The following is an 18,473-nucleotide window of genomic DNA, read 5'->3' on the forward strand; positions in this document are numbered from 1 at the left end:
ACTTTTTGCATACTTCTCTCTCATATCACCACAAATATATTTTTGTTGTTGTTGTTTTTGTAAACGCTGCTGTTTAAGATTGCCGCTAACAAAGTTTTGTTGTGTCCTTGTATACAATGATAATAAAGATTCTATCTATCTTTACATTGTTGCAATGCTGAACAAATAAAGATTTATTGGGGCTACTTAAATGTTTTCATAATAATCATCATCATCATCATAAGAAGAACAAAACTAAGAATAAGACAGGTGGTAAAAATAAGACGCAGCAGACAGTCATAATAATTTCAATGTTGAGGGACATGTTTTGCCAGGCTCCTCTTGTCCCATCTTGCCTCTCCACATTTCCACTGATGTCCACACGGTGTCGCTGTGAGTAAATAATGTCCCCGTGCTGCTGCAGCTCGTTGTTTCATTCTGAGGTCAAAGTTGACGACAAGCGGAAGTGGCTTTTGGTGGCTGTATTTTTTTTCCTCCTGTGTTTGGCTCCCAACAATCAATACAACAAATCAGTTATATTCTGTATTTTGCGAAGGGGCTAACTAATGTTAGGTAGGTGGTGATACATGTTGCAGTGACATCTGATGTTATCGCTTTAAAAGATCTACTGCTGCTGTCAGAGCGATAAAGATAAAGAGCCTTGAAGCTAACGATTAGCCTGCAAACATACAGAAAAGGTTGGTTGTAGTTGTTGACTGGAGTAATTTACTCCTCTAATGTTTTGTCCGACATACAATTCGATTAACTTTTAAAATTGCTCCCTTCATATCTTTTGAAGCCGGATGGTGCTGTGGGATAAAACGATAACAAACAAAGCATTTGGAGAGAGTTGAAAGTGTTATTTGAAGAGGGCTTCTCGTCTTCAGGATCTGTACTGTGTGTACATTATCTCCAGCTTCTTCAAATGTCTGCAACGATGACCACGATAGTCCACGACACTGCAGAGGCAGTGTGCCTCTCCGCAGAGTACAACCTGTACCTCAAACCTATCGCCAAGATGACCATCAGCGTGGCTCTGCCGCAGCTCAAGCTGCCCGGGAAGAGCATCTCTAACTGGGAGGTTATGGAGAGAGTGAAGGCCATGGTGGCTCCGGACCAGTTTTCATTCCTGCGGATCTCCAAGAGCACCATGGACTTCATCCGCTTTGAGGGGGAGGTGGAGAACAAGACTGTGGTCAAGAGCCTGCTGAGCCGGCTTGATGGGAAGACCATCAAACTTAGTGGGTTTACTGATGTACTGAAGGTAAGAGCCATTATGAGACACATGAATCTGTTTGTTGTTGATTGGAGGGTCTGTTTTTATTAAGGTTGGAGGCTGTAGTAATAATAATAATAATAATAATAATAATAATAATAATAATAAGATAAGATAAGATATACTTTATTCATCCCAGCAGGAAAATTTAGGTGTTCCAGCAGCCAGCATACATACAAACACACAACACAACACATATATACAAACACACAACACATATATACATACAAACACACAACACAACACATATATACATACAAACACACAACACAACACATACATACAAACACACAACACATACATACAAACACACAACACATATATACAAACAAACACACAACACATATATACATAGAAACACACAACACAACACATATATACAAACACACAACACATATATACAAACACACAACACATATATACAAACACACAACACAACACATACATACAAACACACAACACATACATACAAACACACAACACATATATACAAACAAACACACAACACATATATACATAGAAACACACAACACAACACATATATACAAACACACAACACATATATACAAACACACAACACATATATACAAACAAACACACAACACATATATACATACAAACACACAACACATATATACATAGAAACACACAACACAACACATATATACAAACACACAACACATATATACAAACACACAACACATATATACAAACAAACACACAACACATATATACATACAAACACACAACACATATATACATACAAACACACAACACATATATACAAACACACAACACATATATACAAACACACAACACATATATACATACAAACACACAACACATATATACATACAAACACACAACACATATATACAAACACACAACACAACACATATACATACACACAACACAACACATATATACATAAACACAACACATATATACATACAAACACACAACACAACACATATATACAAACACACAACACATATATACATACAAACACACAACACATATATACATACAAACACACAACACATATATACATACAAACACACAACACATATATACATACAAACACACAACACAACACATATATACAAACAAACACACAACACATATATACATACAAACACACAACACAACACATATATACATACAAACACACAACACATATATACATACAAACAACACAACACATATATACAAACACACAACACATATATACATACAAACACACAACACAACACATATATACATACAAACACACAACACAACACATACATACAAACACACAACACAACACATATACAAACAAACACACAACACATATATACAAACACACAACACATATATACAAACAAACACACAACACATATATACATACAAACACACAACACAACACATATATACAAACACACAACACATATATACAAACACACAACACATATATACAAACAAACACACAACACATATATACATACAAACACACAACACAACACATATATACAAACAAACACACAACACATATATACAAACAAACACACAACACATATATACAAACACACAACACAACACATATATACATACAAACACACAACACAACACATGCATACAAACACACAACACAACACATATACAAACAAACACACAACACATATATACAAACACACAACACAACACATATATACAAACACACAACACATATATACAAACACACAACACATATATACAAACACACAACACATATATACATACAAACACACAACACAACACATACATACAAACACACAACACAACACATATATACAAACAAACACACAACACATACATACAAACACACAACACATATATACAAACACACAACACATATATACAAACACACAACACAACACATATATACAAACAAACACACAACACATATATACATACAAACACACAACACAACACATATATACAAACAAACACACAACACATATATACAAACACACAACACATATATACATACAAACACACAACACATATATACAAACACACAACACATATATACATACAAACACACAACACATATATACAAACACACAACACAACACATATACATACACACAACACAACACATATATACATAAACACAACACATATACATACAAACACACAACACAACACATATATACAAACACACAACACATATATACACACAACACAACACATATACATACAAACACACAACACATATATACATACAAACACACAACACATATATACATACAAACACACAACACAACACATATATACATACAAACACACAACACAACACACATATACAAACAAACACACAACACATATATACAAACACACAACACATATATACAAACAAACACACAACACAACACATACATACAAACACACAACACAACACATATATACAAACACACAACACATATATACAAACACACAACACATATATACAAACACACAACACATATATACAAACACACAACACATATATACAAACAAACACACAACACATATATACATACAAACACACAACACAACACATATATACAAACAAACACACAACACATATATACAAACACACAACACATATATACAAACAAACACACAACACATATATACATACAAACACACAACACATATATACAAACACACAACACATATATACATACAAACACACAACACATATATACAAACACACAACACAACACATATACATACACACAACACAACACATATATACATAAACACAACACATATATACATACAAACACACAACACAACACATATATACAAACACACAACACATATATACATACAAACACACAACACAACACATATATACATACAAACACACAACACAACACATATATACATACAAACACACAACACAACACATATATACATACAAACACACAACACAACACATATATACATACAAACACACAACACATATATACATACAAACACACAACACATATATACATACAAACACACAACACAACACATATACAAACACACAACACATATATACAAACAAACACACAACACATATATACATACAAACACACAACACAACACATATATACAAACACACAACACAACACATATATACATACAAACACACAACACAACACATTTATACAAACACACAACACAACACATTTATACAAACACACACCACAACACATTTATACAAACACACAACACAACACATATATACAAACAAACACACAACACATATATACATACAAACACACAACACAACACATATATACATACAAACACACAACACATATATACATACAAACACACAACACAACACATATATACAAACAAACACACAACACATATATACATACAAACACACAACACATACATACAAACACACAACACATATATACATACAAACACACAACACAACACATATATACATACAAACACACAACACAACACATATATACATACAAACACACAACACATACATACAAACACACAACACATATATACATACAAACACACAACACATATATACATACAAACACACAACACATATATATATATACAAACACACAACACATATATATATATACAAACACACAACACATATATACAAACACACAACACATATATACATACAAACACACAACACATATATATATATACAAACACACAACACATATATACAAACACACAACACATATATACATACAAACACACAACACATATATACATACAAACACACAACACATATATACAAACACACAACACATATATACATACAAACACACAACACATATATACATACAAACACACAACACATATATACATACAAACACACAACACATATATACAAACACACAACACATATATACATACAAACACACAACACATATATACAAACACACAACACATATATACATACAAACACACAACACATATATACAAACACACAACACATATATACATACAAACACACAACACATATATACAAACACACAACACATATATACATACAAACACACAACACAACACATATATACATACAAACACACAACACATATATATATATATACAAACACACAACACATATATACATACAAACACACAACACATATATACAAACACACAACACATATATACATACAAACACACAACACATATATACAAACACACAACACATATATACATACAAACACACAACACAACACATATATACATACAAACACACAACACATATATATATATATACAAACACACAACACATATATACAAACACACAACACATATATACATACAAACACACAACACATATATACATACAAACACACAACACAACACATATATACATACAAACACACAACACATATATATATATATACAAACACACAACACATATATACATACAAACACACAACACATATATACATACAAACACACAACACATATATACAAACACACAACACATATATACAAACAAACACACAACACATATATACATACAAACACACAACACATATATACATACAAACACACAACACATATATACAAACACACAACACAACACATATACATACACACAACACAACACATATATACATAAACACAACACATATATACATACAAACACACAACACAACACATATATACAAACACACAACACATATATACATACAAACACACAACACAACACATATATACATACAAACACACAACACATATATACATACAAACACACAACACATATATACATACAAACACACAACACATATATACATACAAACACACAACACAACACATATATACATACAAACACACAACACATATATACATACAAACAACACAACACAACACATATATACATACAAACACACAACACATATATACATACAAACACACAACACAACACATATATACATACAAACACACAACACATATATACATACAAACAACACAACACATATATACAAACACACAACACATATATACATACAAACACACAACACAACACATATATACATACAAACACACAACACAACACATACATACAAACACACAACACAACACATATACAAACAAACACACAACACATATATACAAACACACAACACATATATACAAACAAACACACAACACATATATACATACAAACACACAACACAACACATATATACAAACACACAACACATATATACAAACACACAACACATATATACAAACAAACACACAACACATATATACATACAAACACACAACACAACACATATATACAAACAAACACACAACACATATATACAAACAAACACACAACACATATATACAAACACACAACACAACACATATATACATACAAACACACAACACAACACATGCATACAAACACACAACACAACACATATACAAACAAACACACAACACATATATACAAACACACAACACAACACATATATACAAACACACAACACATATATACAAACACACAACACATATATACAAACACACAACACATATATACATACAAACACACAACACAACACATACATACAAACACACAACACAACACATATATACAAACAAACACACAACACATACATACAAACACACAACACATATATACAAACACACAACACATATATACAAACACACAACACAACACATATATACAAACAAACACACAACACATATATACATACAAACACACAACACAACACATATATACAAACAAACACACAACACATATATACAAACACACAACACATATATACATACAAACACACAACACATATATACAAACACACAACACATATATACATACAAACACACAACACATATATACAAACACACAACACAACACATATACATACACACAACACAACACATATATACATAAACACAACACATATATACATACAAACACACAACACAACACATATATACAAACACACAACACATATATACACACAACACAACACATATACATACAAACACACAACACATATATACATACAAACACACAACACATATATACATACAAACACACAACACAACACATATATACATACAAACACACAACACAACACACATATACAAACAAACACACAACACATATATACAAACACACAACACATATATACAAACAAACACACAACACAACACATACATACAAACACACAACACAACACATATATACAAACACACAACACATATATACAAACACACAACACATATATACAAACACACAACACATATATACAAACACACAACACATATATACAAACAAACACACAACACATATATACATACAAACACACAACACAACACATATATACAAACAAACACACAACACATATATACAAACACACAACACATATATACAAACAAACACACAACACATATATACATACAAACACACAACACATATATACAAACACACAACACATATATACATACAAACACACAACACATATATACAAACACACAACACAACACATATACATACACACAACACAACACATATATACATACAAACACACAACACAACACATATATACAAACACAACACATATATACATACAAACACACAACACAACACATATATACATACAAACACACAACACAACACATATATACATACAAACACACAACACAACACATATATACATACAAACACACAACACAACACATATATACATACAAACACACAACACATATATACATACAAACACACAACACATATATACATACAAACACACAACACAACACATATATACAAACACACAACACATATATACAAACAAACACACAACACATATATACATACAAACACACAACACAACACATATATACAAACACACAACACAACACATATATACATACAAACACACAACACAACACATTTATACAAACACACAACACAACACATTTATACAAACACACACCACAACACATTTATACAAACACACAACACAACACATATATACAAACAAACACACAACACATATATACATACAAACACACAACACAACACATATATACATACAAACACACAACACATATATACATACAAACACACAACACAACACATATATACAAACAAACACACAACACATATATACATACAAACACACAACACATACATACAAACACACAACACATATATACATACAAACACACAACACAACACATATATACATACAAACACACAACACAACACATATATACATACAAACACACAACACATATATATATATACAAACACACAACACATATATATATATACAAACACACAACACATATATACAAACACACAACACATATATACATACAAACACACAACACATATATATATATACAAACACACAACACATATATACAAACACACAACACATATATACATACAAACACACAACACATATATACATACAAACACACAACACATATATACAAACACACAACACATATATACATACAAACACACAACACATATATACATACAAACACACAACACATATATACAAACACACAACACATATATACATACAAACACACAACACATATATACAAACACACAACACATATATACATACAAACACACAACACATATATACAAACACACAACACATATATACATACAAACACACAACACATATATACAAACACACAACACATATATACATACAAACACACAACACAACACATATATACATACAAACACACAACACATATATATATATATACAAACACACAACACATATATACATACAAACACACAACACATATATACAAACACACAACACATATATACATACAAACACACAACACATATATACAAACACACAACACATATATACATACAAACACACAACACAACACATATATACATACAAACACACAACACATATATATATATATACAAACACACAACACATATATACAAACACACAACACATATATACATACAAACACACAACACATATATACATACAAACACACAACACAACACATATATACATACAAACACACAACACATATATATATATATACAAACACACAACACATATATACATACAAACACACAACACATATATATATATACAAACACACAACACATATATATATACAAACACACAACACATATATATATATATACAAACACACAACACATATATACAAACACACAACACATATATATATATACAAACACACAACACATATATATATACAAACACACAACACATATATACAAACACACAACACATATATATATATACAAACACACAACACATATATACAAACACACAACACATATATATATATATACAAACACACAACACATATATACAAACACACAACACAACACATATATACATACAAACACACAACACATATATACAAACACACAACACAACACATATATACATACAAACACACAACACATATATACATACAAACACACAACACAACACATATATACAAACACGCAACACAACACATATATACATACAAACACACAACACATATATACATACAAACACACAACACATATATACAAACACACAACACAACACATATATACATACAAACACACAACACATATATACATACAAACACACAACACAACACATATATACAAACACGCAACACAACACATATATACATACAAACACACAACACATATATACATACAAACACACAACACAACACATATATACATACAAACACACCACACATATATACATACAAACACACAACACAACACATATATACATACAAACACACAACACATATATACAAACACACAACACATATATACATACAAACACACAACACATATATACAAACACACAACACATATATACAAACAAACACACAACACATATATATATATATACAAACACACAACACATATATACATACAAACACACAACACATATATACATACAAACACACAACACAACACATATATACATACAAACACACAACACATATATACAAACAAACACACAACACATATATACATACAAACACACAACACATATATACATACAAACACACAACACATATATACATACAAACACACAACACATATATACATACAAACACACAACACATATATACATACAAACACACAACACATATATACATACAAACACACAACACAACACATATATACATACAAACACACAACACATATATACATACAAACAACACAACACATATATACATACAAACACACAACACATATATACATACAAACAACACAACACATATATACACACAACACAACACATATATACATACAAACACACAACACATATATACATACAAACACACAACACAACACATATATACATACAAACACACAACACATATATACATACAAGCACACAACACAACACATATATACATACAAACACACAACACATATATACACACAACACAACACATATATACATACAAACACACAACACAACACATATATACATACAAACACACAACACATATATACATACAAGCACACAACACAACACATATATATATATACAAACACACAACACATATATATACATACAAACACACAACACAACACATATATACATACAAACACACAACACATATATACAAACAAACACACAACACATATATACATACAAACACACAACACATATATACATACAAACACACAACACATATATACATACAAACACACAACACATACATACAAACACACAACACAACACATATATACATACAAACACACAACACAACACATACATACAAACACACAACACATATATACATACAAACACACAACACATATATACATACAAACACACAACACATATATACATACAAACACACAACACATACATACAAACACACAACACAACACATATATACATACAAACACACAACACATATATACATACAAACACACAACACATATATACATACAAACACACAATATACATACAAACACACAACACAACACATATATACATACAACACACAACACAACACATATATACATACATATCCCACCCATACAAAAAACATGAGCCCACAATACAGTTTGATATATGATATATGCAACTCAGGCTAAAGTTTAAATGTCTTCTGTCCTTACTTAAAGGGGAGTCGTTATAAAGTGCAATTGCAGTAGGTAAAAAAGTATTTAAATTTTTTTTTTTTTTTTTTTAAATATAATAATAATACAGTTTATTTATAAAGCACTTATCAAAACCAACGTCACAGTGCTTTACAGAAAAAAAGAAAAAATCCCAACAAATACACAATAATAAAATCCTGTTAAAAAAGCATGAAAAATAAAACAACAGTGCAGCAATCATCCAGTTAACAGAGAAAAAGAGAAACAACCGAGACAAAGATCGGCTAAAGTTAACAGTAAAACAAATAAAACATCCTGGATTTATATTTTTAGTGCTTATTTACTTTGTATTTAATATTATATTGTGTTTAAATTTGCTAACATTGTGTTTTTTACTCATATTGTGTGTTGGATAACCTGCAGCTGTAACGCCACAATTTCCCAGTTTGGGATCAATAAAGTAATTCTATTCTATTCTATTCTATTCTTCAGGTTCGTGCAGTAGAGAATAAGGTGGACTTTCCTACACGACATGACTGGGACTCCTTCTTCCGTGACGCCAAGGACATGAACGAAACTCTGCCAGGAGAGAGGCCCGACACCATCCACCTGGAGGGACTTCCTTGCCGCTGGTTCACTGAGAAGGACAGCCAGTTCCCAGACCGGCCGTCTGAAGAGGTCCTCACTGCTGTGTTCCAGACATTTGGCAAGGTGGTACATGACTCTGTTTGTGCTTTTGAACATTTAATGGGAAATATACTGAAAACCAATTTAACATAATGACATTTGTTAGTTTGAAATGACAGAATGTAACACAGGTCTGAACTACACAACTGTTTGTTTTGTTTTCTGTAAAAACAACAAACCATCCAAAAAGTAGAACTGATGACCTATTCTTCTTCTTTTGTATTTCTTAACAAGAATACACATAGACAAGGCTGTATGAGTAACAGTGACTCTTAAGTTACATAACTCGACAAATCTGGTCATTACTTTTTATATAAGCAACATTTTCTGTTACATAATGAATGAAAGTGTTATAGTCCCCCGCATAACTTGTCAGTAGACAAAGTATGCATTGATATTTGTGAAGGTTTATTTACTTTGTTTGAGATGCTGTATTTGTAATTATATGGACTAAGTATGGGTTAATCAGTTATCAAATGTCCTTAACCCAGTTACATCTTATACAAACAGTCTGGCTAGATTAATCAAGATATCAACATCAATTTTAAACTGAGTATAAATTAATATAAATTATAATTATTCTTACACTATGCCTTTTTTTTTCTTACAGGTGCGTAATGTCGACATCCCCATGCTGGACCCGTACAGAGAGGAGATGCTGGACAAGAACTTCAGCACATTCAGTTTTGGGGGTCATCTGAACTTTGAGGCTTATGTGCAGTACCAGGAGTACTGTGGATTCACCAAGGCCATGGACACTCTGCGCAGCATGAAGCTGATGCTGAAAGGAGACGATGGAAAGGCGGTGGCCTGTAATATCAAGGTACTGCTGGCTTTGTTCAGTCCAGTAATGCACTATCAGTATTATATTAAATCAATCTGTATGATCCATGTCAGATAACAGCCATATTTGTCTATCTGTCATATCTGCAGCTATGTTACTGGGGGAAAAAAATAGGAAGTAAAAACATTTGAACACAGCTTCTAATTTCTTGCAAAGCAATAAGGTCATGCAAGAGGGTTCTTTGACCAATCAAACAAATTGCCTCATAATATCCTTCAAACTTTATTACCTATGTACATTTTTATCACTAATAACTACAGCCTTTGCAGTTGTTTTAACGCATTGCTATTTTTGGTTTGATTGACCACTAAGGACACAGCAGACATCTGCATCTGTTTAATTAGCGACCGGTGAACTGCAGCTGATGAAGTGATACTGCAGACGGGCAATTTCAGTGAGTAGATTGTGTTGTCGGGGAGTCGCATAGCAACTTTAAGACCTTTAAGTGGAACGAGAATTAAAGCCTGTGTCATCGTTATTTCCAAAGTAATGAAGGTAAGGGGAGCGCCTGGTCTCTTAATTCTTAAACTAAAGCCTCCCTGTCAAATCTAAATAAGGGTTAAAGAAACAAAGAGTTTCTACATAAAATGATCGGGGATCTTGGGAAATATTGTCAGTGGGTTGAGTTTTGATATTTCATAAATAGATTGAAATAAGTCTTATAATCTCTGCAGCTGTTATGTGAATTTGAAGAGTTAACTCTCGCTTGCATATGAAATGTTTTTCTTATAGCATCTCATAATCCTGCCTGATAATCAGCATTATACTGAGTGAGTTTTAAGTTAGTGTAGTTATTTATATCATGTGGACTACAGAACAGTGGCAGTTCTAGACCACTTTTACTGAGGGGGCCAAACTGGGACCAGTTGTTTAGTCAGAGGGGGACATTAAACCCAGATGAAAAATAGACAAAGATGATCGCTTTAAAAAAAAAAATATATATATATATACATCATGCCAAATAATAGAACACATCATTAAATACCACAACATAAAATACCATGATTTATATTTGTTCCAGTAACAGTATTTAATACTAGATTGTGAGTCCGGTTGTTGAGTCAAATACTAGGGGGGTTCTTCCTTTTTGGAGGGGTGGCCACAGGGGGGCCACGCTCAGTGTTGCAGGGGCACTGGCCCCTGTTAGCCCCCTCCTAGAACCGCCCATGCTACATTATTACGCCGTTTTCACACTAGGCACGATTGTTTCGCACCGTGCCCGAGCACGATGACGTATGTACACATTCCGATACAGCAGGTGGCAGTATGCACGTAATTGGTCTGCCAAAAAGCAGAAAGAAGAAGAAGCAACCATGGCAACCACTAACCGACTGAGTCCATCCTGCTAACTGTGGATGTTTTTTTTTTATTTCTGAGACGCCAACAACAACAACCTTCTTTCTACTTCCACATCTACCGTGCAGCCCAGAGGATGAAACAGTTTTTGAAGTGACAGGAGTCGTTTATAACTACGTCACAGAGCGGGTCACTTCCTTGTTTGTGCACGGTTGCGTTCACATCTCCTGGGGACCGATACTTGAGTCCATGCCCGGACTCCAAGCGAACTGGGGCACAGTACGAGTACAGTACGTTTGTGTTCACACTCATCAAATTGACTGGACTTTGGGGTCAAGCGTACTCAGATCCAGGCTTGGGTCCCTGGTGTGAAACCACCCTCATTCCATCCATCTCTTACAGGAGAGATGGCCTTGTTATCCCAGAATATCCTCAATCTTTTAAGCATCCACTTGTACGTAACGACAGAAAGCTGGATCTGAAAAATCTAATTATTATATTTCTCCACTTCGACAAAATGTTGAATTTAGTTGAACTGGTCATTCTAAAATAACAAGACTATGGCGCAGATCCACTTAACCACAAGAAAACATGGAAACACTGCATTAGAGCACCTTGTCATCCTGTGTATTTGTTTTCTTCAGGTTGCATTTGACACCAACAAGCACCTGAGTGAGCTGGCTCTGAAGAAGAGGAGCATGGAGAGGCTGAAGTTACAGGAGCTGGAGAGGCAGAGAGAGGAACAGAAACGACGGGAGAAGGAAGAGGAGGAGCGGCGGAAGGAGGAGGAGAGGTATGACGGCAGCATTAACCTGAAGCAGGAGAGCCACTTCATGATCATTTAGATGAGGATAATACTTTAATGTCAGACACAGTTTGAAATGATTTTCCTTTTAAGCGGCTACATTTGGAATATAAATAATGAAGACAAGTTACAGAGATTACATACCTTTGACAAAACATGACTGACATAAAAACAGGATTCAAGGCTCTTATGCGTACGTTTGACTTTGAATGTACAAGGTCTCTGAAAGATTAATTTAATATGATATATAAATGAGGATGATATAAGATCATAAGAACTTCAAAGAAACATTCAAATCAGTGTTCAGTTAGATTAGAAAATACTGTGACGCTCCTCTTTTGTTGGATTTCTGCTTGACAGGAAGCCCCTTTTTTTCCTATGTCCATGATTTTCACCAAACTTTACTTGAATAAATATCAACATTTAATGTTTCAGAGATCCTTTTTCTGAACTCTTTGAAAGCTAAAATACTTTTTTCCTTATTTAAAGAACAGTTTAGGTGTTGCAAATTCACGATAAGTGTTAAGAAACAATGAACCTTTGCTTCAGGAAACATAAGGAGCAGGAGGAGGAGGAGAAGGAGCGGAAGAAGGAAGAGAAGATCCGAAAGCGAGAGCTGAAGCTGCGTGAGCGAGAGGAGAGGAAGAACCTGAAGAGAGTGAGGAGGCAGCAGGAAGAGGAGCAGAAGAAGCTGCAGATGAAGATCGCCATGGAGGAGAGGAGGCTGCTGTTGGCGCAGCGCAACCTGGAATCCATCCGGCTCATCGCTGAGCTGCTGGCCAGGGCCAAGGTATGGAGTGTGCACACATATGAAACACATACAGTTTTTAATGTTTGAACCTTTACTGGGCTTGTGATGAATTTCTCCTAACTTCACATTGTTTCCTCTGCCTCCCCAGACTCTGAAGCAGCAGCAGGAGGAGAAGGAGAGGGCTGAAAGAGAAGAGCAGGAACGGCAGGAGCAGGCTCGACAGAAGGAGGAACTCGCCCTCCTTCAGCAGCTGGAGGCCTGCCGACGCAAGCAGGAGGAGGAGCTCCGGAGGGTGGAGGTGGAGAAGGAGCGTGCACTGGAGCTCCAGCGCAGGGAGAAGGAGCTAAGGGACCGGCTGCTTTGCAACCTGTTGAAGAAGAGCAGTAACAAAAGCACAAGAGCTCCTCCAGGCACACAGGAGCAGGATGGGCCCGAAACGAGTGAGGAGTCCTCTGAACCTGTAGGAAATGAGGTGATGTTGGGCGTCCTGGGACTGGTTAATGGACTGAAGTCAGTTGAGAGTAAAAATAAGCCGGCATCCAAATCTAGTGGCAACTTGGGGACAAAGAGAACAACAGAGGGGAGGAGAGGAGGGGAGGACAGGAAGAAGGTCCGGGAGGGAAGGAGGGAAGAGGTGGCGAGGAGCAGACACAGCAGGGAGCGAGCGAGGGACCGAGACCACTACCACAGAGAGAGGAACTCCCATAGCCGGGGAAGGAGGAGGCGCTCTCACAGCTACAGCAGGAGAAGAAGAAGCTCCAGCCGCCGTAGGAGGAGTTCAAGTCATCACAGGAGGAGCTCCAGTTACCAGAGTGGCAGGAGACGCAGCCAAAGCCACCGCTGTAGGAGCGCCAGCTCCAGCCGGGACAGGAGCAGGAGCAGCAGTGGGAGGAGCTACAGCGGGGGGAGGAGCCACAGGCATAGTCATCGCAGGCACAGCAGGGGCAGCTCCAGGAGCAGCAATAAAAGCAGAGAGAGGAGGAGTCACAGTCACTACAGCCGGAGGTACAGGAGGCACAGCAACAGCAGAGACAGGAGCCACTCGAGACGACGTTAATCTCATCAATATCATCCGCTTAGTTTGGCTTAAACTTAGCGTTCAATGACTTTGAGCAGATAGATAGATATTTTTGGATTCATTAATGAAGTAATGTGATGTGGCAGCGCACCAAACGGCCTTTTTGCAGAACAGGGCAGCTTAGCAAACATCATTAATCTTAGGTGTAAACAGATTTAGGTATAAATAGTCAAATCTATTTCACAAAGTCGACTAAAAAAAACACATTTAAGTGCACCCTGTGTTTCCAAAGCACGCACGTTTCTGCAGTTGATTGTAGAGCGTTGTTTTCCAATTTTTAGTTTGTATTTTTTAACATTTCATGGTACTGGATTGATGCAAGAACAACCTTTTTTTTTTTCAACATATATTGAACAATTTCAAGTATAAAAATTCTGTTATAGTTTGGTTCTCATCCCATATCTGAAAGACATGACAGAAATACTGTAAAACTATTCTCTGAATGTAAGAACACCTTGGAGTAAACTTAAAAGGGAAGTGAAATGACAAGCAAAATGTTTCATGTACTGCTTAATCATTAATATTCATTATTTTGGAAGATGCCCCCCTTGCTGTATTTGTAGATAGAGATGCCGGTCTAACCGTACTCTGAACTTGAAAGACGACTGTTTTGTGAAAGCAAGTTGTCTTTGTGCATGATGATGACACTGAGGTATGATACGCTTCCTGGGGAACACTTTGTCTTTGTTGTTTTGATGTGTCACCACCCTGTTCATCCACACTGGTAGCCTTAGAGAGAGAAAATAAATCAGCATCTCCTGCTGACTTGTTGTCAGTGTGGACTGTCAAACACACTGCAGGCCTTCAGGCTGCCATAGTTGTGGAAGACTTTTAAAGAGGACTGTTCGACTTGAATGAATGGCTGCTTTTCCATTTTTAAATGTGAATTGAGAAACATTTCTTTGTGTTTTTGCTGTCCAGCAGACGGCAGATTTAATTTGACTTTTTTGTTTTTAACTGTTGTACATTTTGTTGTGACATAACTGATTTCTACATCATCCCTGAAACAAGCTGCCCCAATTTTTGATGATCCTGCATCGTTCCATCTTTTAAAGACTGAGCTTGTTGTTGTTTTTTTTTAAAGTAAATGTTTGTTTTTTTGTTTTTAAAGACGAAATGATTTGAATGAGCGAGCTTGATACTCGATGGTAAAAGTCTAAATAATGATAGCGTGTAGACATATTCGACTTGACTCAGCAAGCGGTTCTTTGTGCACCTTGTGGAAAGTCTGTCAAGTGAAAAAAGTTCTGTTGGCATGGAAACATGAATGACTAGTCATGGCAAAGCTCATTTGTTCTGTGTACTGTATGCTCATGATCTACAAGAGCATGTTTTCCATTCAGGGTCAAAATAAATCCAGGCTTAAACATTTCAGAAGCATCGTTTCCTTTTTTTTTTGTTAGAGATGGACTTGTTTCATCTACTGACTATAATATCAAGTGTTACAACCCAGGCTCAGTGAGCTGGACAAACTGAGAGACAACACAGTTTTAAAGTTATTTAAGTGAACATTTATTGAAAACTAATACAAAATGTCCTCAAAAAGAATATGCAGTCTGTAAATCAGTGGTGATGCAATGGTGACTGTGTGTGGTGTTGTGGAGGCAAAACAAAGATCACAAACCAAAGTT

At 34.6% G+C, this 18,473-nt stretch overlaps 1 protein-coding gene across 3 annotated transcripts; it reads left to right on the forward strand.

The window, feature by feature from the left end:
- Positions 1–474: 474 nt before the first annotated feature.
- akap17a (A kinase (PRKA) anchor protein 17A) lies at positions 475–18,219 on the forward strand. Of its 3 annotated transcripts, none has more exons than XM_061054184.1 (7): positions 475–677; positions 779–1,243; positions 11,874–12,092; positions 12,679–12,891; positions 14,853–15,001; positions 15,563–15,803; positions 15,913–18,219. In XM_061054184.1, exons 2-7 carry the CDS (start codon positions 905–907, stop codon positions 16,819–16,821), a joined length of 2,070 nt encoding a protein of 689 aa, XP_060910167.1. In that variant the 5' UTR covers positions 475–677; positions 779–904; the 3' UTR covers positions 16,822–18,219. The 3 variants fall into 3 exon arrangements, with proteins under 3 accessions (XP_060910167.1, XP_060910166.1, XP_060910168.1); XM_061054185.1 differs by having other exon boundaries at positions 482–552; XM_061054183.1 differs by having other exon boundaries at positions 475–1,243.
- Positions 18,220–18,473: the final 254 nt, after the last annotated feature.

Source organism: Labrus mixtus, chromosome 13, assembly GCF_963584025.1.
Source record: "Labrus mixtus chromosome 13, fLabMix1.1, whole genome shotgun sequence".
Taxonomy (NCBI): domain Eukaryota; kingdom Metazoa; phylum Chordata; class Actinopteri; order Labriformes; family Labridae; genus Labrus; species Labrus mixtus.

Bases quoted from the DNA above. Each gene is read 5' to 3' on its own strand.
- akap17a (XM_061054183.1), top strand. From the start codon at position 905: ATGTCTGCAACGATGACCACGATAGTCCACGACACTGCAGAGGCAGTG. The intron at 12,093-12,678 runs GTGGTACATGAC...TTTTTCTTACAG, and splicing joins TGTTCCAGACATTTGGCAAG to GTGCGTAATGTCGACATCCC. The intron at 15,804-15,912 runs GTATGGAGTGTG...CTGCCTCCCCAG, and splicing joins AGCTGCTGGCCAGGGCCAAG to ACTCTGAAGCAGCAGCAGGA.